Source organism: Mus caroli, chromosome 2, assembly GCF_900094665.2.
Source record: "Mus caroli chromosome 2, CAROLI_EIJ_v1.1, whole genome shotgun sequence".
NCBI classification, from domain to species: domain Eukaryota; kingdom Metazoa; phylum Chordata; class Mammalia; order Rodentia; family Muridae; genus Mus; species Mus caroli.
This window is the reverse complement of record NC_034571.1, coordinates 10,674,592-10,698,225: the sequence shown is the minus strand read 5'-3', so window position 1 is coordinate 10,698,225 and position 23,634 is coordinate 10,674,592. Positions and strand designations below refer to the sequence as shown.

Here is a 23,634-nt window from a genome sequence, read left to right as displayed (position 1 = left end):
AGGAATTTGGGGGTTGAATTTCAGTAAACTGACTCTAGCCTGCTTGCTTAACCACACTCTATAAAGGGAAAAGGAAAGGGGGCTATTACCAGAATGGTTCTTGAGAAGAAGAGAGAAAAATGGGAGATTAAATGTGGAGAGCAGTGGGGCACTTCTTCCCAGCAGGACAGGAAACTTGTTAACACCATGGCTGGAGTTCCTGTCAGTATCCTAACACCTATCCCTGTTTCCCCACGTCCTTTCTCCCAGCTTCCTTTTGGCACACAACTTTAGAACAGATCTCTAGAACCCATGGCATCCGTCTGACCCAGTAATGAAAGGCATGGGGCAAGGCTGGGCCGGAGTTGCTTCTCCAGAAGCTCGGGAGAGCGAGCATTTGGTAGGGAGACCCCGCTCTTGGGGCAAAACCCCTGCCACCTCGGGTGCACTCTGCTCTGTCTGGACAAGGCTCTCCAGCGGGGCACCCATTGCCAGGGCGCACGTCGCTCGCTTCTCTCTAGGAAGAGGTCGCAGCCAGCGCGGACAGCTCTTCCGCGGGAGCGCGCGGCGTGACACTGCCTGGAAGCCATGACCCCGGCTGGCCCACCCCGGGGCTAGGGCCCTGAGCGCGCGCTCCCGAGAGGCGGCGCCGGGGCGGGGCGCGCGGCCGGGGGCGCGCTCCTCCCCCTCGCGGGAGGCCGGGCAGGCGGCGCCGACCCCCCGCGCGTCGCACATGGAGCGCTGGACCGAGGCGGCGGCCGCGGGCAGCGGCACTTCAGTGGCGCGCTCAGCCGGCCCCTCCCGCTCCTGTGCGCTGCTCCTCCGGGTCCGCGTGCGCGGTCACCATGGCGTCCAGTGAGGAGGACGGCACCAACGGCGCCTCCGAGGCCAGCGACGAGAAGGAAGCCGCGGGCAAGCGGAGACGCCTAGGCTTACTGGCCACCGCCTGGCTCACCTTCTACAATATCGCCATGACCGCCGGGTACGTGCGCGCGAAGGTCCTTCCACGCTCCGCAAGCACCAGTGCGGTCCCTCCGCGATCCGGGCTCGGGGACGCGGGGAGCGCGCGCTCGCGGGGCTGCTGGGGGTCGAGTCGCGGCGAGGGCGCGTGCACGGGGACGGAACGGAAGCGCAGGGGGGAACTGTCTAGGGGTCTAGGCGGAGGCGCGCGACGGTGGCGGGGGCTTTTGGAGCGAGAGCGCGCGTGTCGGCCAACTGGGGGTCGCGGCCCCGTAGGCGCACGTGGAGCGGGACAGCGCGTGTGCCCGGCCACTTGCGATCGGAGCACTCTGGGAGAGTGGCCGGGGCGCAGAGAGCAAGAGCGCGCGTGCTGGGCCCTAGGTGGTCGCGGCGCGGCGGGGGCGCGCGGCGCAGTGGGGGAGGGGCGTAGCGGGGTTGAATGGAGCGGGGCGGGGCGGCCAGCCGCCGCTCGCTGGGCATTGCCTAATACGGTGCACGGTGTGGCGCGGCGGCACGGGGCGCGGGCCGGAGGTTAAGTATAGACCCTGGCAGGAATGTGGGGCCGACCCACGGGGCAGGCGACTGCGGCCCGGCCGCCTCCGCCTGCTGTTGAAGAAACGGCCGGGTCTATTCACCCGAGCCGGGAGCTGTCCGCTGGCTGTGGACACCGGACCCTGGCCGTGTGGTTCCTGGTGCTGTGGATTGCTGGGCAGTGTTCACCTACTGTTTTTTCTTCACCTACTGTTTCTTTCTAAGCATGACACTTAGAAATGCCCACTTGGGACTTTGTTTGAAACATCTGGAACAGGGCAGTTGACCAGCGTCTTTCTGGCCTTGTCCTTTCCAGATTACCGACTACCCACTCCACTCCCCATCTCTGGCCTCCCCCAGTCCTAGTGTGAGTAGGAAGTTAGGATCATGCGCGATCAGTCTTCAAAGGGCTATCAAATGGCTTATGGGTCTACTGTGACTGAAACCCATTATGAAAATGTCCTTTGCTGTCTTGCCTTTAGAAAGAGTTACTTTCTCAATATCTTCTCACGTTTTAAGTTAGAGAATTGTGAAGAAACGTTTAGTATTTAAAAGCCTCTGAAGCTTATAGAAAAAAATGTGAACGTGTAAAAAAATGCGATTCTATTTAACAAATGTTCCTGTCGATCATCTAGTATATATTATACTACTGAACATCAAATATAATTAGTTCATAGATATGTATTTATTGGGGGTTACTGCGTGCAGGGGCTGTGCTGGTTCCTTTGGCTATGTCTTCTAATTTTTAGTTTTCGAAATCCTGTGAGGGGTACAGAATAATATTTTAGAGTGAGGTATGGAGAGACCCCCAAGTCACTGGCTGGAGATCACAACCAGAAAGTGTCAGGGATGGATTTCCTCTGAGACTCACTCCAGAGTTGTGCAACCTCATCTTCTGGCTGCCCTGAATTCCAGACCTTTGAAAGTTCAGAAAAACAAACAGACTTAGAACAACTGGCAGATGGTTCAGTGCCCACCATACTCTGTTGCCTTAAAATGCAGCAGGGTCTGGGAGTGGTCGGTTTCCTCTGAGACTTGCTCACCAAGTTAGTAAACGTTTTTAGAATACTCACCTTATGTTAGTTGATTGGCTGTCCCTTCCCTGTCCAGTCTGCTTCCCATTTTTAAGACCACGTTATTGTTTCAAAAATGAAAACTTGCTGCACAATCCCAGTTTAAGATCTTGAATGAGAAAGTTAAAATAATCCCCGGGTGACTGGCTCCCATCCTAAGGGACTTGGGGCTGTCCTCATCGACGACCATTTTCACATATTCCCATACTACCCAGTTTACCTTTCCAGTGTTCTTGCCTTTGAAACCCCCGACTCTGTTTTTCAGGTTGCGTTTTACTGGATCCCTCTTTGTCTTTGCATCGGCTGTTCCCTCTTTCTGTGATGTCATCCTTTTCTTGTGGCTGCAGCAGCACCTTTGAACTTTTCTAGGCTCCCCTGCCTAGAGGGACTCTAGCTTTGTGTCCTCACACTTTAGTCCTGCTGTGTCCTCCTTTCTGCAAGCCAGTGCTTATCCTAAGTGTGTCTGTCTTTTTACTGAGAGGGACCACTGTTTATCAAGGCAGATTACCCAGTAGTTCTATGAGCCTCCATAGATAAGCATTCATATTTTCTTATTTACCCTTCAGGTTTATGCCCGAGCACCTTCTGGATGTACTAGCACATCCTGACTCCTTGATTTTTTTCCGTCCCACTTGTTGTCACTCAACCATACCATGATTGTACTAATTCTTCATTGTAAGTTCCAGGAAGTAATAAATACTTATTGAATGAATGAATGAGTGAATGAGTGATGAAGGTCTTATAGAACATTGGCGATGAATGTCTGTTGTATAAGGCCCTGTTTCCGCTTGATACTCAGTTACGACATTCTAATTTTCATAATTACACTTTTTATTGTTATGTAAGACTGTATAGAAGAAATGTACAATTATTGATTAAGTCAGGACCTAGGGACATTTTAAAGTTCCCTTACCCTGACCCTTGGAATAATTAGTGGCTTTTGGCAAATCCAGAGTAGCTCCTTTAAAGGATGGAGAGATTTTTATTATATAAATATATAAGTTTATATATATACATATATATGTATATATGGCTTACTCATAATGGGTTCTTGACTATAGCAGTGAGCATCTGTGCTTTGCTTGCCAACAAACGCTTCTGACCCTATAGATGCTAATGCATTGCTAATCTCAAGTCATGTGGGTAATGTAAGAGCTGTAAGACATATATCCCAGGCTCATCCCTGAAGAAGGACAACCTGGACATTTACACGTAAACACCAACTGCAATAAAGACGGAATAGAATGACTGCATACAAAACAGGAGCCAGAGGACTGAGAGGACAGGGAGACTGAGAGAAACTTCTGTGAAGGAGATGAAAGCATTTGAATCGATCTTTGAAGGCTAAGCTGGGTTTGCCAGACACGGTTGAGGAGGCAGCCTGTGTTAGTATAGAGACGGGAGGCTGGGAGACATCAGTTAGCCAGCACCAATGGGCCCGAAGCACAGACAGATGGTGGCTCGGCCCATCCGTGGGAAGGCCACAGGTGCCTTGCTGATGTGTGGATTTTATTTTTTAAACACTGAGAGACTGTTGATGGCAGGTTCTGTAGTGGAGTAAAGTTGATAAGTTGTTTGGCCTCTGAGCCTTAGTTTTCCCACCTGTAGAACTGGAACAACACAAGCACTTTGCTAGATTGTAACACGGGGTAAAGAGGTGATAGATGCGAGGTTCTTAGCAGAGGTGTTTGATGGGCAGATGCAGGAGCTGATGCAGAGGCCCAGCAGGGGTGATGCTTAGTACCCTGCTCCTCATACTTCAAGAGAAAGTAACCTATCCCCAGTGGTTAATTTGAAATTACACTTGGGAGACACAAAGATCTATACTGTTATACTGAATGTACCTTGATAGAGCAATACATCAAATTTCGTTTCCCAAAATGTTAAGTAATAGTCATATCGTCTAGATAACATTTGCTTGCTGTGGATGGTAGATTGAGTGAATGAATATGCCACGATTGCTTTATTCCTTTACCTGCTGATGGGTATTTCTAGTCTGGGACTATAATATATTTAACATTCATGTACATTCATGTGTGGACTTATTCTTTCATTTTTCTTGGAGAAATGTTTAAAAGTAGTGGCTCTGTCATAGAGTAGTCACATGTCCAGTGTCTCAAGCCGCTGAGCTCTTTCCCCAAGGTGTAATGCCATTTTCCCTTACCATTAGCAATAAATGAGACAGTTCCTGCATGTCATTGCCAACTATTGGTATGGCCAATGATCACTGTTTAACATTGAGTAAAGTTAGGACAGGAACTAGAATAGGGCAGGAACTTGAAGGCAGGAGCTGATACAGAGGTCATGGAGGAGTGCTGCTTACTGACTTGTTCCCCATGGCTTGCTTAGCCTGCTTTCTTCCAGAACCTAGGACCATCAGCCCCGATGACCCTACCTACAAGGCCCTCCCCATCAATCACAGCCCCTCCTTCATCAATTACTAATTAAGAAAATGCTCTATAGATTTGTTTACAGCCTGATCTTATAGGAGCATTTTCTCAATTGAGGTTCCCATCTCTTAAATGACTCTAGCCCGTGTCAAGTTGACATAAAACTATGCACTACACCTAGTAAGTATATTGTATATTCTCTTTGTGAATTTAATTTTCATTTTCATGACCAATGATACTGAATATGTTTTCATGGGCTTGCTTGTTGGCAAACTTGTATGTCTTCTTGGGCTTAATGTCTGTTCAAATCTTTTGCCAATTATATGGCTTTGATGTGTTGTTTGGTTTCCTAATATTAACTTTTAAGAATTCTTTTGTTCCCTTTTTAAATATTTTTATTAGGTATTTTCCTCATTTACATTTCCAATGCTATTCCAAAAGTCCCCCATACCCTCCCCCCACTCCCCTACCCNCCCACTCCCATTTTTTGGCCCTGGCGTTCCCCTGTACTGAGGCATATAAAGTTTACATGACCTATGGGCCTCTCTTTCCACTGATGGCCGACTAGGCCATCTTTTGATACATATGCAGCTAGAGACACGAGCTCCGGGGTACTGGTTAGTTCATATTGTTGTTCCACCTATAGGGTTGCAGTTCCCTTTAGCTCCTTGGGTACTTTCTCTAGCTCCTCCATTGGGAGCCCTGTGATCTATCCAATAGCTGACTGTGAGCATCCACTTCTGTGTTTGCTAGGCCCCGCATAGCCTCACAAGAGACTGCTATATCTGGGTCCTTTCAGCGAACACTTGCTAGTGTATGCAATGATATCAGCGTTTGGAGGCTGATTGTGGGGTGGATCCCCGGGTAAGGCAGTCTCTAGATGGTCCATCCTTTTGTCTCAGCTCCAAACTTTGTCTCTGTAACTCCTTCCATAGGTGCTTTGTTCCCAATTCAAAGAAGGGGCAAAGTGTCCACACTTTGGTCTTTGTTCTTCTTGAGTTTCATGTGTTTCGTAAATTGTATCTTATATCTTGGGTATTCTAAGTTTCTGGGCTAATATCCACTTATCAGTGAGTACATATCATGAGAGTTCTTTTGTGATTGGGTTACCTCACTCAGGATGATGCCCTCCAGGTCCAACTTCATTAGCTCTTTCCCAGGTATGTGATTTGCAAATACTGTTCCCGGCTCCAGCTGTCCTTCATCTCCTAACAGTGGCTCTCAGAAAGCAGGCAATCCTACCTCAGAACCTTCTCTGCACCTTCAGTTTACCTCTTTATGGGCATGGGTGCCTATTTCCAGTCAGTCAAAGCTCTCATGTGCTGATTACAAAAGGAAGTAGCAATTTAATCTTGGAAATGCACTGAAGAGTTGATAATGGATAGTATATGAAAGTATAGTGTGTGCAGTTGAAAGCCATCTCTCCTGTAGGCCTAATTGTTAACCTAAAGAGGATACAAAGAAAATATTCCAAATTAGGGTGACAATTTTCGACAGTGATTGAAATGGTGCATCCAGGCAGTGAGCAGAGCTAGCTACTAACATCACAAAGAAAGAACAGCCAGGAATGTTTTGCTCCTTTAGAAATACACTAGAAAACTTGTCAGAGTCTGATGGAGCCCTAGAACTAACTGCCAATTTACAGAAATGTAGGAGGCAGAACATAGTAAATGACCTAGAACCTCAAGTATCCAATTAGATCAAGACAGTGAGCAGCCTGCAGGCCCAGCCACCCAGTGTTCATCAGACAACTTGAAAGGAAGGAATAAAGGGAAGGGGGAGGGAGAAGGAGACCTGTAGATTCAAGAGACACACCAAATATTTAGAATAGATGAATTCTGTCTAAAGTGCGCATGTGTATGATGCTAATGTGGTCAGAAGACAAAGTTCTGGAATCATTTCTCTGCTTCCACCATGTGGGTTCCAGCGGCCAAATTCAGGTCATCAAGGTTAGTGGTAGACATCTTTTCACCCTCAAGGTTTTATAACAGCCAGAAGCGGTTATTTTAATGTAGGACACTGGGGATTATAGGTTTAGTCATAAAGATAACAATTTTAGAGATATACAATAAAATATTCAGGGCCATATTAGAGAGTGTTGTGGATCTAATTAAAATTAATCAGAGCAGTGTCGAGAGGAGAGGCTTTGATGGAACAAGATGACCACAGCATGGCAATCCTTGAAGCTGGGTAGCAGGCACGTGGGGGCCTTTCTTTACCATTCTGTATAATTTTGTGTAAGTTTGAAGCTGTTTTATAGTAAAAATTGTAAGTTTTCCAAAAGAATTATGAATGTAGAACAGGTATTGTGTCTAGAAATCTAGAAATCTAGAAGAAATCTTGAAGAAAAAGTGCTAGAAGATCGATAGAAGAAAGAGATAAGCTTGCCAAGACATCGTAGCCAGAGTGACTGACATACAAAAGCCCTTTCATTTTGTAGGTTCTGGCATATGTTGCTTGTCACAGCACTTTCCTCTTATCTTTACTCGCTAAGTTAGTGCAGTTTGAGCCAAAATAAATCATGTCCTATTTATCTCACATCTAATTTAGCACATCCTTATCTTAGTAATACTTGTTGAAAGATGAATTAATTAATGAGTGAATGGAAATAAGCAAGCAGAAACTCCTTTGAGACAGCTCTTGATTGTTTTTGCGCAGAGAATCTAGGGGTTTTGTTGGTTTGTTTGAGACAGTCTCACTACGTAGCCTTGGCTGGCCTGGAACTTGCTCTGTAGACCAAGCTGGCCTTGACCTTGAAGTGATCCTCTCTCTACCCTCTGCCCCTGGAGAGCTATCTGTCCAGGTGTGCGCCTTTACTTTAGGCTTGCAAGTCTGGTTTGTCAAGGACGGAAATTTAATCTATTTGGCTTCATGTAGTTGTTATCTCTGGCACATTTAAAAGCAAGACAGAACAGAGCATCCCTCAACCGAATTCCCAATGGGAGGAATTCCAGTTGATATGATTTTTGTTTTGTTTTTTTAATTATTAAACTGATACCCAAAGTTTGCTAACTGTAGGACCCTTAGAGAAACTCTGGGCCTTGGTTGTGAAGGTATCCTTGGGAATGAGCTCTGACTAGTTTATGCAGGTCTTAGCCTTCTTTACTGAAACACAGATGGAGTCAGAATAAAAGCCTCTGGTGATCTTTTCCAGCTCTGGTGCCTTCTTTTGTTTTCATCTGTGTAGTGTGTAGCTGGCACAATGCTGCCACCTATGGGGCAGTACCAGACTTGAAATACCACATAAATACTGTTTAAAATGTGAGGAACACTTAGTGCTTTCAAATACCACATAAATACTGTTTAAAATGTGAAAAACACTTAGTGCTTTCATGATGTTCTCGTTAACTTAGAAGTTGCCTTGCAAATTAAATTTTATAGGTGTCTAACTTGTCCCTGCCTCCAAAAGCCAGGTGTATGTAAAATGAGTGTGTCTTCACTAAACTTTTGGTTTTCTTACTAGAACCTCAGAGACGTAGAACCAAGATTGATACAGTTATTATGTTTTGGGCTGGGAAGGTACTTAAACTACCATCAAGTGAAATGAGCGCTTTAGGATTAACTCAGTACTGATTCCAGAAATGGCCCTTACCAAAGGCAGGGTCAAGGGCTGAATCAAATGAAGCTGTGATGTGCTAGGACCAAGGTTTGGGGGCTTTCGAGGTTCACTCCCAGCCTTGCCCATTATCGTACTCCAAGATGCATTTTGTAAGGTTTCTCTTTTCCCCCAGTGTTAAGGATTGAGTCGAGGGCTTCTCATGTAGTCTGTAGGCAGTCTACCACTGTGTTATGTCCTCAGTGGTAGGTTTAGTAAGTTATTCTCATTACTATGAGTGGCCTGTAAACTTTTAAAAATCATACTATGTAAATGTTTGAGCAATTTCTCCCTATGACTTTACAATGTAAGGTAAGCATGGATTGTTCTGTGACCATAGTGGTTGGAGCAGCCCAAGACAGCTCAGGAGCTTAGCCCAGGAGCTCACTCAGCTCAGGAGCTCCAGGTCTCAGCTGCTTTGCTGTGTCCCTTTGTGTCTGCTTCTTTAGTAAAAGAGAATAATCCTTCAGAAGCTTGCTGCATGGACCAAAATTGGTGTGTGGCCATGTCTGACAGATCTGAAGATGCACTTACGTTTTTTGCTGTAATTGTTCATATTTCTGCAACACAGAAGTCCGATGGTGTTAGACATTGCTTGGCCTTGTGTTGTTCTGTCCAGTGTGCCATGTGGTGAGCAGGTGGAGAGGAGAGTGGTCTGCATGTGCACTCTGTCCTTCAGTTTTGTCAAGGCTGTATAGTCACTGTATCTTTACAAAGGAATACATTTAAGCCAGTGGTTCTCAACCTTCCTAAAGCTGAGACCTTTTAATACAGTTCCTCATGTTATGGTAACCTCCAGCTATTAAATTATGTTCATTGCTACTCCATAATTGTAGTTTTGCTACTATTTTGAATCATAGTGTAAATATTTGTGTTTTCCCAATGGTCTTAGGTGAGCCCCGTGAAAGGGTCGTTTCATCCCTGAAGGGGTTGCAACCCGCAGGTTGACAACTGCTGATTTGACTGTACACTTCGATAGCTCCCTATTATTAAAGCCTAGGGCAATTACTCATATCTGTAGATGGACTGTTCCAGGCTTTCAAAAGCCACTGAGAAGGCAACTTTCTTAAACTTCAGCATACAGGAATAGAGATGGAAACCAGGAAGTTAGCTCTCACCAGGAACAATATCAAGTGTGGGATGTGTGTACCAAAAAGCTGCTGTCCACAGGTGTAAATTCATGGTGAAGAGTGCATACTTAACAGATATGTGTAAGCTTACAAGGGTTAATATATGTTCTATTCTTTTTAAAAAACTCCAGCCTTTAGCTGGGTGTTTTGGCGAGTATGTTTAATCCTAGCATGTGGAAGACAAAGGCAGGCAGATCTATATGACTTTGAGGCCAGCCTGGTCTGCACAGTCAATTCTAAACCAGCCCGGCCATCACAGTAAGACCTGACTTCCAGCATCAACTCTTTGAAATCAGGCTCAGCTCATATTTGATCCATATGTATCTCTTCTATATTACAGCCATTGGTTTTGTTTAGTGAAGATTAATAAGTGATTCTTATTAAAGATTTCTGTGTGTGCCTACATAAATTACATGCTATATATTTTCTTATGAATACAACTTTTGGCCAGCTTTTTATCTTGAGACTTGTACTGGTTAGTTTACTTATTTCCAACCTGCTACCTGGGCAGAGGGAAAATCTACCTAGGAATTGCCGAGATCAGATTAACCTTTGGGTCTGTCTGTGGGACATTGTCTCACTTTACAATTGATATGGGAAGGCTCAGCCCACTGTGGACCATACTATCCCTAGGCAAGTAGGTCTGGGCTGAATAAAGGAAAAAAAGCTAGCTGAGAGAGGAAGCAAGCCAGTAATCCATTCCTCCATGGTGTTTGGCTCAGTTTCTGCCCAGGTTTCCCTCCATGATGGACTGTGCTTTTGATCCGAATGTTTTATCACAGAAATATAAAGAAACTGGCACTATGACATTTTGTAATTATGAAATGCTTTGATGATCTCATTTTTTTAAATACACACTCTACTTCTGCCAGTCTGTCAGTTTAATTGCTGAAAACAACCGTATCCTAGTTACGGCTTTGTTGGTAGCTGGCCCTTCATATATTCCACAGAACACCTTTTGTTCTCTTTCCCTCTGGGCTGTTTGTTTTTTTTTTTTTTTTTCAACTTAACACACTAAGAGAATGATAAAACACAAATATTTTTGTACAGTTTTTGGCATTTTTTAAAGAGGTTCAGTGAGGGTAAGTATATATGATATGAACTATCTTGAACTTTGTAACATACATAGTACTGTGGCATTAAGTACATTTACAGTTTGTGTGATTGTCATCACCATTCATATTCCTAAGTTCATCATAGACAACAAAACTCTGCACACATTAAACACCAATTCCTACTTGCCCTTTCTCCCAGCTCCTGGCAACCATGAGTCTTTCAATGCCTAGAACTCTGATAACCCTTGGTAATAACCCTCTGATACCGCTGATAACTCATATAAATGAAGTACATGTCCTCTTGCTACTGGCTTATTTCCCTCAGTACAGTGCCTTCAGGGTCCCTCTATATCATAGCTCATATTGGTGTCCTTTCTTTTTTTTTTTCAAAGATTTATTTGTTTATTTATTTATTTAATGTAAGTACACTGTAGTTGTCCTCAGACGCACCAGAAGAGGGTATCAGATCTCATTACGGGTGGTTGTGAGCCACCATGTGGTTGCTGGGATTTGAACTTCAGACCTTTGGAAAAGCAGTCAGGTGCTCTTACCCACTGAGCCATCTCACCAGCCTGTGTCCTTTCTTTTTAAAGACAGAATAATATTCTGAGCCTGCAGGAAAGAGTTGCATGGATAGGAATCTAAAATACTGGTGTATCTCAATCTGCAATATTGGTATATTAAAGTGTTGGTATATTGCAAGTATGTCACTCATTTTGATGAGTGAAATAGGGTGGCTTGAATTTAGGTATCACTGTAGACTGACTACAGGAGAATGACAAAGTGTTGATTGACCACAGGAAGCATCTCTGCAGTCAGCAACCAATACCTGTTGCTTCTACCTTTTAGTTACTGCTGATAGTAAGTAAACAATGCTGCCATCATTGCATGCATGTATCAGTAATATTAGTGTTGATAGAACTTTGTAAAATGCCTTTATTTTCTCTAGGTGGTTGGTTCTTGCTATTGCTATGGTACGCTTTTATATGGAAAAAGGAACACACAGAGGTTTATATAAAAGCATTCAGAAGACACTTAAGTTTTTCCAAACATTTGCTTTGCTTGAGGTAAGTTTTTTAAATATGCCTGCTATGGTGTTTATTTGGAAAAAAACTTCAGTTGAACAATGCGAATCCTCATTTGCTAATTATGTAATTCCCCCTGGGCTTGTTTCCTACCCCTGCTGATGTGTATTTAATGTTTCTGTTATTGACTTGTGGTTTCTCAATTTCCCTACAGGTAGTCCATTGTCTGATCGGTGAGTTGCTCCTTTAATTTCATACTGCTATTGTAAGGTGCTTGTGAGGCAATCATTGACTTGATTTCTCTTCCAGGAATTGTACCCACTTCTGTGCTTGTGACTGGGGTCCAAGTGAGCTCAAGAATCTTCATGGTGTGGCTCATTACTCACAGTATAAAACCTGTAAGTGATGCATACATGTTGCCTACTTAAGTTATGGGGAGGCTTTTCATTCTTAGAAACCTAAAGTATTAACACTGTAGTGTGTTGGGGAGCTGAATTGTTTTCTGGATGTGAACACATTTCTATTCAACTGAACTGTTTCTTTTCTATTACATTTCTTCTTAACCTAAGTCATTTTTTAAGAATCTTTGAAGTTATCAGTGTAAACAATTCATTTGCTTTTCTTTGTTTAGTACAGGCAAATGTTAATGTAGTTTTTTGGGGGGGTTGTTTGTTTGTTTTGTTTTTTTACATCTGAACAAATAGAAAACACTGGAATTAAAAGTTGTAGGTTTTAATTCTCACGAAGAGTACATTTCAGAGATCTGTTGTACGTGGTGACTACAGATGTGACAATGTATACTTGAAAATTGTTGACAGTAGGTCTTAAATGTTTATCCAAAACAAATAAGAAATATGCCAAGGTAAAGTGTAAGTTAATTAGCTTCAGTCAGCCATTCTGTAATGCATACATATTTTCAGAACAGCATGCTATGTACCATAAATATATGCAGTTTTAATTTGCCAATTAAAATACATTTTGAAAGTTAAGGTTGAGGAGCTTAGAGAAAAAAAAGACACATTATTTATGGACGCATGACAGGAGACAGACCTAATTACTGAATCTAATTAGTGGTTTCAACTATGTAGACAAAACAAACACTGTGCAAGTCTCTCTGAGGATGTTGGGCCTTTTAAACTCGTGTCAGAAACATTTCTCAGCTCAACCCTTCTGACCTTCTTGACAGCCTCCGTAGTCTCCTGTCCACTTGAGGACAGATCTCTGGCTTTCTTTCCACCCCACAGATTCCTTTCTCGTCTCTTCTGTGCTTTGGAGCTGACACCTAACCTCCTCCCCATTTCCTTTGAGCCTCCCTGGCCTTGTGTCTGTGTGGGGACAGATCTCTGACCTTGTTCCCTCTCACTCCCCTGCACGTTAGCCCTCTTGACGAGTATCTTTTGCTCAACTGACTTGAACCACCTGTCCCTAACCAGGACTGTAGAACGGACAGTACTGAGCACACACCCCATACACAGCCCAAGTATTTTCTAAAGTTGCTCTGTAGTTTAAAAGCAGAGAGACATTGAGAGACCAGCAGAAAAATGACTCTAGACAGTGAAGGAATATAATAATTGAGCCAGAACCACAGAGACTCTGAAGAAAGAGGGAGAAGAAAGGCAGAGTTGTGTAGCTGACACTACTTAGAGGGAACCATTAAAAAGAAGTTAGGAATGGAGAGGTCCTAAGAGGAAAGGAGCTGCCTGGTCCTTTTATCTCCCGGAGGCTCTGACAGTAGCTTTCCACCAAGATTTATCAACAACTGACTAATTAATTCAACCAATATTTATCGAACATATCCTACACATCTCGAAGTACTAATTCCTGGATTTCCAAAAATGAATAAGGCTGTCACTCTGGATGGTGGGGCACATGGGTCATGCAGCAGCTGTGCAGCCACTCTGCCTGACACTGTGCTTGAGGATGTGGCTGTCAACAGTGCCTGGAGGTTTCTTACCCTCCGGAGCCTGTGATGGTGGGAACTAAATAAATAGTTATGCAAATGCTGACTTGATTGCCTTTGTTTTAAGTGCTTTGAGACATGAGCACAGTATGCGTTACACTCTATACCTAGAATTTAGTGTCTTCTGGGGAGTGTTTGAAAGCTACCAGAGACAAGGTGTATGTAAGCTGAGCGAGCACTGACTGATGTATAAGAGAGAACATTTTCAGTTAAGTTTGGTGAGTGTTAATCCAAAAAGCCGTGTCAGAATGGGAAGGAGAGCAAGGAGCTGGGCAGACCTGAGAGAGGCTTGGGACTTGTCTTAGACTGAATCCCAGTGATAGTATGCTTGCCACGAACAACTTAACAGTGAAGAGATTCATTTGAGGCCCTGGTTTTAGAGGGTTCAGCACATGATTCTTGGCTCTTAGGCTATGTGGAGGGGCAGCATCCTGGCAGCAGGAACATGGTATAAGTTACTCAGCTCACAGTAGAGACAGGAGGCAGAGAGAATAAGGGATCAGGAATCAGGTGTAACCTTCGGAGGTCTACCTCTCCAGGGACCTGTGTCCTCCAGCTAGGTCCCCTCTGCCAATTTCCATTGTCTCCCCGAGTAGTGCTACCACCAGGCATGTGCAACACATGAGCCTGTGGGGACACTTTATATTCAACCCATAATAGGAACCAATAACAGCCCATTGCAGGGGCTGTAATCTTGGAGCTGAGGCTTAAGAGATGAAAAGGGGTACTGTATGGGAAACAATTCTAATTAGAGGGATCAGCATGGGTAAAGACATGTTCTAAGCATAGCCTGGAAATAATACAAACTATAGCATTACCGCAGTGAGAAATGGAGAGAGGTAACTGCAGATGCCATTGTGGAGATGACTGAGCTCAGACTATGAGGACCTTTATGTGGCATTCAGCAGTTAGAAATACCCTTTTCATCTGGTAAGCAATGAGATATCAATGTTAACTTTCAAATCTTATGACTTAATCTGATCTCCTCCTCCTCCTCCTCCTCTTCCTCCGCAGCGTTTTATTTTTGCGTGTGAGGAGGATAAACAAATGAAAAACCACTTAGGAAATAGAATGGTCCAGCTGCAACATGATAAGGCTGGAACTGAAATCCGAATGTTAGGGACAAAGAAGAATGGCCAGATTAGAGAGTTGGTATCTTTAGTCACTGTTCTATTGCTATGAAGAGTCACCATGACCAAGGCAGCTCTTATAAAAGAAAGCATTTAATTGGAGGCTTACTTCAGTTTCCCAGCATCGGTAAATTATCATCATGGCAGCAAGCAGATAGGCATGACCCTGGAACAGTAGCTGAGAGCTGAGCTTCACAGGCAGCAGACTGAGAGAGAGAGACACTGGGCCCACCCCCGCAGCGACACACAAAGCCACACCCACCCCAACAAGGCCACACCCACCCCAACAAGGTTACACTTACCCCAACAAGGCCATACCCACCCCAACAAGGCCACACCCACCCCAACAAGGCCACACCTACCTCAATAAGGCCACACCCACCCCAACAAGGTCATACCTTGTACTCCTTCCCAAACAGTTCTACCAACTGAGGGTAGGGGTGGGGTTCAAGCTTTAAATATATGAGTCTCTGGGGAGCCATTCTCTTTCGGACTGCTATAGCATCGCAGTAGCATTTGTATGACTTGATGACTAATAGGAAGTTGGAAGGGCAGATTGTTCCCATTCAGCTTTCAAGGCAACAGTGTTGTCCCTAGGATATTAATCACATTTACTGGATGGACTGAGGAAGGAGGAAGCAAATATCAGTACATAGTCAGCCCCTCCAACTACAGTTAAGTTCTACGTTTATAACCATTATGTAGTGGTGACTTCATTGTGTCCTGCATTCCATTATAATAAAGGGCTACAAACAATCTAAAGACATTTGTTTATCTCTTCGGACAAAAAGCCTGAGGTTGAACAGCACTGTGGCTTTCTCTAATCTGCAGATCCAGAATGAAGAGAGCGTGGTGCTTTTTCTGGTCTCCTGGACTGTGACCGAGATCACTCGCTATTCCTTCTACACATTCAGTCTCCTCGACCACTTGCCGCACTTCATTAAATGGGCCAGGTGGCAACGTCTTGCCTTCCAGTTCCCCTCTGCCCTGTGCATGCTGACCTTGTGTGCTGAGCTAACACGGACAATCACAGTTGGGTCACAGCTCCACGATGCCAGAATGCTACCGCTTGGGTCACTAGCAATGTTCTAACTTACATCCTAAAGGCTGAATTTCAATGGTCATAGGCACATAGTAATACCAAAAAAATAGCTTATGTCAAGTCATTCCCTAAACTGATCTCGGTTATTTATTTTATTATTTTGGAAAGTACAATATACATTTTGGGAGTTACATTATTTATATAGTTTATTTGAAATATAGTTAACGGATTGCTCTAAGGTATTAATTAGTATGTGGAGATTTATTTTTTTTATTTTTGATTTTGTACATACATATGTGTCTGCATGAGTGCCGGTGTCCTCGAGGGGCTGGGGCATCAGACTCTCCTGCAGCTGGAGTGGAAGGTGTTTATAAATGGCCTGATATGGGTGCCCCTCTTCAAGAGCAGCAAGTGCTCTTCACTGCGGAAGCAGCCCTGCTTCCATCCATTGTCAGGTCAGCAGGAGTGCATGTCAGTCTAGCATTTAAACACTACTACTTGGATGCTGCCACACAGTGTTCCTTCCCAGCCTTCTGATATTATCAGTAATGCCACAAAATATTAGAGACAACACCATATCTCTTATTTCTGTTTTTTAAAAACTGATTCTTAAGCCCAGGAGGTGATTTGTGCCTTTCATCCTAGCACATAGAAGGTGGAAGCAGGTGGCTTTCTGTGAGTTCAAAGTCACCCTGGTCAAAATAGTGAGCCTCAAGCCTGCTATCACCACACAGGGAGTTCTGTCTTAAAAGCAAAACAACCAGCTGGCTGATGGCATCGTGTATCTTTCATCCCTAGCACTCAGGAGGCAGAGGCAGGTGGATCTCCGAGTTCCAGGCCAGCCTGGACTACAGAGAAAGTTCCAAGATAGCCAGGGCTACAGAGAGAAACCTTGTCACAAAATCAAAAAACCAAAAGAAAACAAAACAAACTAACCTCTGACTGCTGTATTAGTACATGCTTAAGTTTTCATTCTTATTCCAGATTCCCATGTATTAAAAGCCTAACATTTTTTAGATGATTACTCTTTTTAAAAACTCATGTGTTATGTATGTTTAATGATAATAAATTAGAATAAATAAATAAATTAGAAGGAAGTGAAACTTTAAAAATTATTCACAACTCCATCACACAGGGGCATCACTGTTGATTGTAATTTTGAGACTTTTGACTTAAATATTCTTTGGTTCCTTTTTAGACATTTTTACTTCATGATTTTACATACAATAAAATGCTCTAAAATTATACCTCAATCATCATTTGCCATAAGAAGGTTGCACAGTTATGTGTTGGGTTCATTTTATTCTTATTTTACATGAAAATACATTCACATTTAGGGATTAGGCTTTGAGGAGGTTTGCAGCTTTGCACTCAGTTGGGCCTAATCTTAGATGGTGTGGCAGTCCCGTTCTCCGACAGCCTTTGCAATCTCTGGTTCTTTTAAGCATACTACCTCAGCACATCATCTCTGTCAGTGAACTGTATTTTGCAAAGTCTTCTTGAAGAAGGTAACTGTGAACACTGCACGTTTGCATAGATCAGGCCCATTAGCATGCAGTGTCTTGGTTCTCTTGTTTGGAGTGTGTTTGCATGTCATAAATGTCTCGAAGTGTACAGAACTCTGCTGTGTCATGCTTCAACTTGCTGCGTTGAAATCATTTGTCATTCCGTTAGTATTAAGGGTTTAGTGTCTGGGCATGCTGGTGTACACTGCAGTCACAGCTCCTGGGAAGTGGAGGTGGAAGATGGGTAGTTCAGGGCCAGCCTCTACTACATATGGAGTTCAAAGCCAAGTCGACACTCCAAGAAAAGGTTTACGTGAAATGTTTCAACACTGAAATAGATCTGCTAGTGTATGTACCATTTGATTATAATCATCAATAATATATTTTAAAGATAGAGTCTCACTTTATAGCCCTGGTGGCTAGCTTAGAATTTATTATGTAGACCAGACTGGCCTTGAATTTACAAAGATCCGCCTGACCCCACCTTCTGAATGCTGGGATTAAAGGTGTGTACCATTTAGCCTAGCTGTCATCATCAATAATTATGTATGTTCAAACACTCTTGAAAATTTCAAATATTTAAATATATTTTCCAACTTTGTTAAACAATCTAAAGTAATATTTATATTTAAGTTCAAATGTGGAAGCTGTTATTCTCATATAAAACTTCAGTTTAGAAATGGATTCTTAAAGTTTGACCTATCACAATTGACTATCTTTTTCTATTTACAAGTTGAAAGTATTCCTGGATAATTTTATATTGAGTTATGCTTTCATGCTAATTTCCATTTTAATTTCAGAAGTACATTTCCTCAAAGAAATTTTAGGTAACAAGTGGGACTCTCCAAGGTAGCAAGGCTTTCTGTAGTTAGTGTGGGAAAGGTGAAATAAGCTACACAGTTTAGTCCCATTTCATTATTAATTTTCAATGGCCTTTCAGTTTTCAACTATTTTTTAAATGTCATCTCTTTAAGAGTGACAGCCAAGAGGTGGTGGCACACACCTTTAATTCCAGCACATGGGAAGCAGAGGCAAGCAGGAGTTCGAGACCAGCCTGGTCTACAGAGTGAGTTCCAGGACAGCCAGGGCTACACAGAGAAACCCTATCTCTGAAAAACCAAACACAAATAAAACAAAAACAACAAAAGAGTAATAATGTACAAAAAAACCATTTAATTTTATTTTCTTGATTGATTTGTAGTGTGTGTGTGAGTGTGTGTGTGTGCACGTGTGCACGCGTGTGTGTGCACGCGCATGCTCCTGTGAAGGTCATAGGATAAGTTTGCAAGGAGTTTTCTCCTTCTCTGTATGTGTCATGGGGATTGAACACAGGTTGTCAGGCTTTGAAGCAAGCACCTTTACCCACCACCTAATCTTACCAGCTTGGGAGTAAACTACTTAAAAAAAAAAAAACAAACTGGAGAGCTTCATGAAGTTAAAAAATAAATTAGATTAGGTGTTTTGTTTGAAAGGAGATTATAAAATTGGCTATAGGATTTTTAAAAGGTAAAGTTGGAAAATATTGATTTAAATAATACACAAAATTATACAAGTCTGGGAAGAGAACAGAATTATAGCCCAGCAAGACCAGAATCCATAGGGACAGCACAGGCTCTTTTCCTTTCTTTCTGTGTAGTTTCACCCTTATCTCTTCATATGACTGTGGTATATGGGACTTAGGTGACCTATCTGTCATCTGTCTACCTGCCTGCCTGCCTGTCTACCCATCTATTTATCATCTGTCTGTCTGTCTGTCTGTCTGTCTGCCTACATGCCTATCTATCTATCTATCTATCTATCTATCTATCTATCTATCTATCTATCCACTCATCCATCTATCATCTATCTATCCACCATCCATCATCTATCTATCTATCCATCTGTCTATCTATCTATCTATCTATCTATCCATCCATCCATCCATCTACCTATCTATTATCTGTTTGTCTCTGTCTCCTCTTTCTTTGACTCTCTGTCTCTCACCCTCCTCCCACCCATCACCCACCTCCTGACATGCAGGGTTTTGTGTGTCTCAGGCGGGTCTTGAACACTATGTGTAGTGGAAGATGACTCTGAGCCTCTGCTCCTCCTGCCTCTATCTCCAGAGTGCTGGCATTACAGGTGTGCTACCATGCCTGTTTTGTGCAGTGCTGGGGACCTAACTCAGAGCTCCATGCTTGCTTGGCAAGCACTCCACCAGCTGAGTTACATGACTCTTCTGCATAGATATTTCTTCATGCCAGGTGGGGGGTTAAATGAGATGCAGATGATTTTTTACATAAAAATTCTGTTGTGAAGGCGGTTGTGCACTGTGTACTAATTACTAGTGACTGGTAACTGAAGTTGTGTCAGTTTCCTGCAGTACTATGTTTACTCAGTAATCACAGTCATCCAAATAACCAAAAATATCTGCTTTAGTCACTTGAAAGTTACTACCAAATTAGGGTCCTAGCTGGCCTTTCTAAGGCACAGCATTCATCGGTAAATGACCAGCTAGAGGAGAAAAAGGAGCCATTATGACTATATACCCCAAAGAAGCGACTTTTAAAACATAATTAAATGAAACAAAAGAGCTGTCGTGGTGTCCCACTCTGTGGTATTAGTAACTTGGAGGTCATAGCAGGAGGGTCGCTTGAGGGCAGGATCACTCAAGACCAACCTAGCTAACAACAATAATCCCATGTCACAAAACAAACAAACAAGATCTGCACATACACCTTTAAATGAATGATAACAATATTTTGGTACTACATAAACAGCCTCTTTTATTCCTATATTGTCACTGAGCATGGGAACTACTATTAGAAGCAAGGTGATAAATAGCAAGCATATGGTTAAATCAACAGCCCGTGTGTGATATTGTAAATGCATAGAGAGAGATTTCTAAGATTAAAACACAGTAGTGAAGGAAGGGCTGTGCTGTAAAATACAGTGATCGCTCTAGAGAAGCAATCATCGGTGTCTCGTCTTTCTGCAGATACAATTTTTTTATCATCTTATATCCCGTTGGAGTTGCTGGGGAACTTCTCACAATATACGCCGCCTTGCCTTATGTAAAGAAGTCAGGAATGTTCTCAGTACGGCTTCCCAACAAGTACAATGTTTCTTTTGACTACTACTATTTTCTTCTCATAACCATGGCCTCCTATATACCGTGTAAGTACAGGCTTACTAGTACTTTGATTTAACGTATACCATGCAAGTATTTGGAACAGCAAGGGGAAACTAATTTTAAAAGCAAGGGGAAAGGAGAACGGTTTCTCCCAGATACATTAACGTGCTTATATGTTTGGAATAACTGAAAGGAAGTGACTTGGTTTTTCCTTTCCCTTTTCTTTTTCTCCTTTTTTTTCTCTCCTTCTCTTCTCTTCTCTTCTCTTCTCTTCTCTTCTCTTCTCTTCTCTTCTCTTCTCTTCTCTTCTCTTCTCTTCTCTCCCCTTCCTTTCCCTTCCCTTCCCTTCCCTTCCCTTCCCTTCCCTCTTTCTCTCTTTCTTTCTTTCTTTCTTTCTTTCTTTCTTTCTTTCTTTCTTTCTCTCTCTCTCTCTCTCTCTCTTTTTCTGATTATGTAAAAATGTAAGTAAATTAATATTCAAGCGATTGCTTTCTTAAAAGCATTTAAATATGCTTTGTATGGTTAAAAAAAAACCTAAATCATTTCAAAAGTGTGCATCAGTAGGACAATTGACAAGCATGTAGTCTTCTGTGTATGAATCATAAGCATTCTATCAAGAAGACGTGAGATCATTTCTACCTATTTGGCATACCCTGGGATATAATACAAATGCAGTGCTATTTGTGTTGTTTCATATACTTGATAGGAATAAAGCTGCTTTTTCTTTTCTGCTGTTTTGAATAACTGAGCCGTTCTCTAACTTCTCACCCTTTTCCAACAGTTTCAATGAGTCCATGACGCTTTGTTCTCTTCATTTAGGTGTTAAGAGGGATAGATTAGGAAATCTTTTTCTTTTTAAGTCACTAGCAGTAAATAAAAGCAGAAAACATGATTTGTTCATCTTCACAATAAAATAAGGGGTGGCTTTCAGTGGGAAGTAGAAGTAGAAGTGAGAAGTTCAGGGAGCCTGAACTCAACAAGCCTCCTATTTCACAGGGATGTGCATGTGATAAGGCCAGTCTGTGAGAGCTCCAACCCTGGAGCGTTTCCAAAACCCAAATAGACAGAGTTCAGAGGGCACATCCTCCTTGCCCTTTACCACATCAGCCTGACTGACCACCTAGCCAGTGCTGGTCAGCTAAGGAAGATGGACAGACACCACGTGCCACACCCCTTGCTTTGTCTCTAGGTGGGGACAGCATGTTTCAAACAAAATCAGCTCTTATAGACTGTTTGTGGTCATGGGGTGACCTGCCCTGTGGTCATCTCGCTTGTGACCTCTGAAGTTAGTCCATAGAAATCAAGATCTTTGGAGAATATCACTAGCCTGGGAGATGTAAGTCTGCCCTTTGCCAGTAACAACTTCCTAGCTCATTGTCCCTGAGCTTCGTCTTGTCCAAGATCCGTCTGTCAGAGACCCGTGTTTCCACATCCGTACTGATATTGCAAGATACAGTGTCTTGTTTTCCTTTGATAATTAAAAGTAACATTTGAGTACTTAATTTCAGTACTGAGAAGTTGTATCTCCCACTCATCAATGAGGGCATTCCACATGGAAGAATTTCAGCGAACACTTTTAAAAGTACCCAGGATGCAAACTGTTAAATTGCTCAGGACCTTATAGAAGAACTTACCTTAATTGCTTGGTTTGCTTTAAATATACATGCCTTGCGTGTTTTGACAGGTAGATATAATATGACTGAATTTATCAAGATGAGAAGTACATAAATAAAAAACAAACCCAGTGTATATTCTAGTAGTGTTTGACCTAAATTTTAAAAACAATTTTTGAAGCACACACGCACACACACATAGACACACACACACACATAGACACAGACACACAGACACACACAGACACACACACACACACAGACACACAGTTGTTTGAAGAAGCTATTGAAAGTCTCTGTGATTAATTTCTCTGGGGTAGTTATTCTGGGGTGCCCATACATTTGGTGTTTATAGCTGGTACATATTTGCTCAGCCACCAGCCTTTATGATGCGACTGAAAATCTTTCATCTGATTCATTTCATACTGGTTCAAATTTTTCTCCAAATTTGCTGCACAGATAGTCGTATATCCAGCTGGTATGATCTGTGCACACATTTCTGTATGTGTACATGACAGAAGCCCCTAGGCCCAGCTGCGGGGAGTGTTTGATCAGGACTGACTCTCCCTTAGACACCACATCTGGGACTATGGCCCAGGTCCAGTCTCTTTCCTGACCCAAGGGTTAATTAACCACATCATTAATGTGTGTTGTTCTGAGAGCATGTGCAACTGTTCAGTGGGCATGGATGAAGGCTGGATGCAGTTTGGACATTTACATGTGTATGCATGTAGGTGCTCATGGAGCCAGAAATGGTTAACAGAACAACAAAAGCACACAGTGTGAGGTCTGCTGTCCTTGGTTCTGATATATCTCAGTGTTACTGATTTCTGAAACTAAACATGGTCATCTAGGTCCTTATGGAAAGCATATTTACTGAGGTATGTGAGCTTGGTACGACATAAACACATCCAGCAGTTTATGTGTTATATGGCCTCCAGTTTTGCTTTTAGCCCCTGCTCCATAAGCACCAGTGGGCTGTGTGTATGGTAGTCCTGTATCACGTGCAGGGCTCTCTCATTTTACAGGTTCTGAGCAGAGTTTGAAGCAATGGCTTATCTCTCTTTGTCTTCTTTTTCCCAATGAAGTGTTTCCTCAGCTCTACTTTCATATGTTACGTCAGAGAAGAAAGGTGCTCCACGGGGAGGTGATCGCGGAGAAGGACGATTAAGTGGTTCCCACACACAAGGTGCTCTTTTCAGAAAAACCGGATTACTTGAGTCCAAGTTTTAATAATAAGAATAAACAACTTCACGAAATACCGTGGATTGCATTGTTTCTTGAAATATAAGAAAAAGCATGGTGTTTGCCAGTATTTGTCTTCTTATTGTGCTGTGTCTGTTTTTGACAACTGCAAATATTATAAACTGTGGGTGAGGGGCGAGGGTGAATCATTTAGGTAACAATTGGATATATTACCCGGGGAAAGAAGAATTTTGTTACCTTTATTAATATTCTTTACAACATGTGCTCAAGACTTTTTAAAAATCAATAAGTAAAAATTGATTTAATTTAATATAATACCTACCAATGA

At 42.8% G+C, this 23,634-nt stretch overlaps 1 protein-coding gene across 1 annotated transcript; it reads left to right on the top strand.

Annotated features, from left to right (window-relative positions):
* Positions 1-684: 684 nt before the first annotated feature.
* On the top strand, positions 685-23,353 carry Hacd1 (3-hydroxyacyl-CoA dehydratase 1). Its single transcript, XM_021155907.2, is given in 8 exon segments — positions 685-817; positions 819-961; positions 11,663-11,780; positions 11,953-11,971; positions 12,048-12,136; positions 15,660-15,781; positions 20,353-20,531; positions 23,189-23,353. Coding segments are annotated over 8 exon segments (858 nt in total). The 5' UTR covers positions 685-712; the 3' UTR covers positions 23,272-23,353.
* Positions 23,354-23,634: the final 281 nt, after the last annotated feature.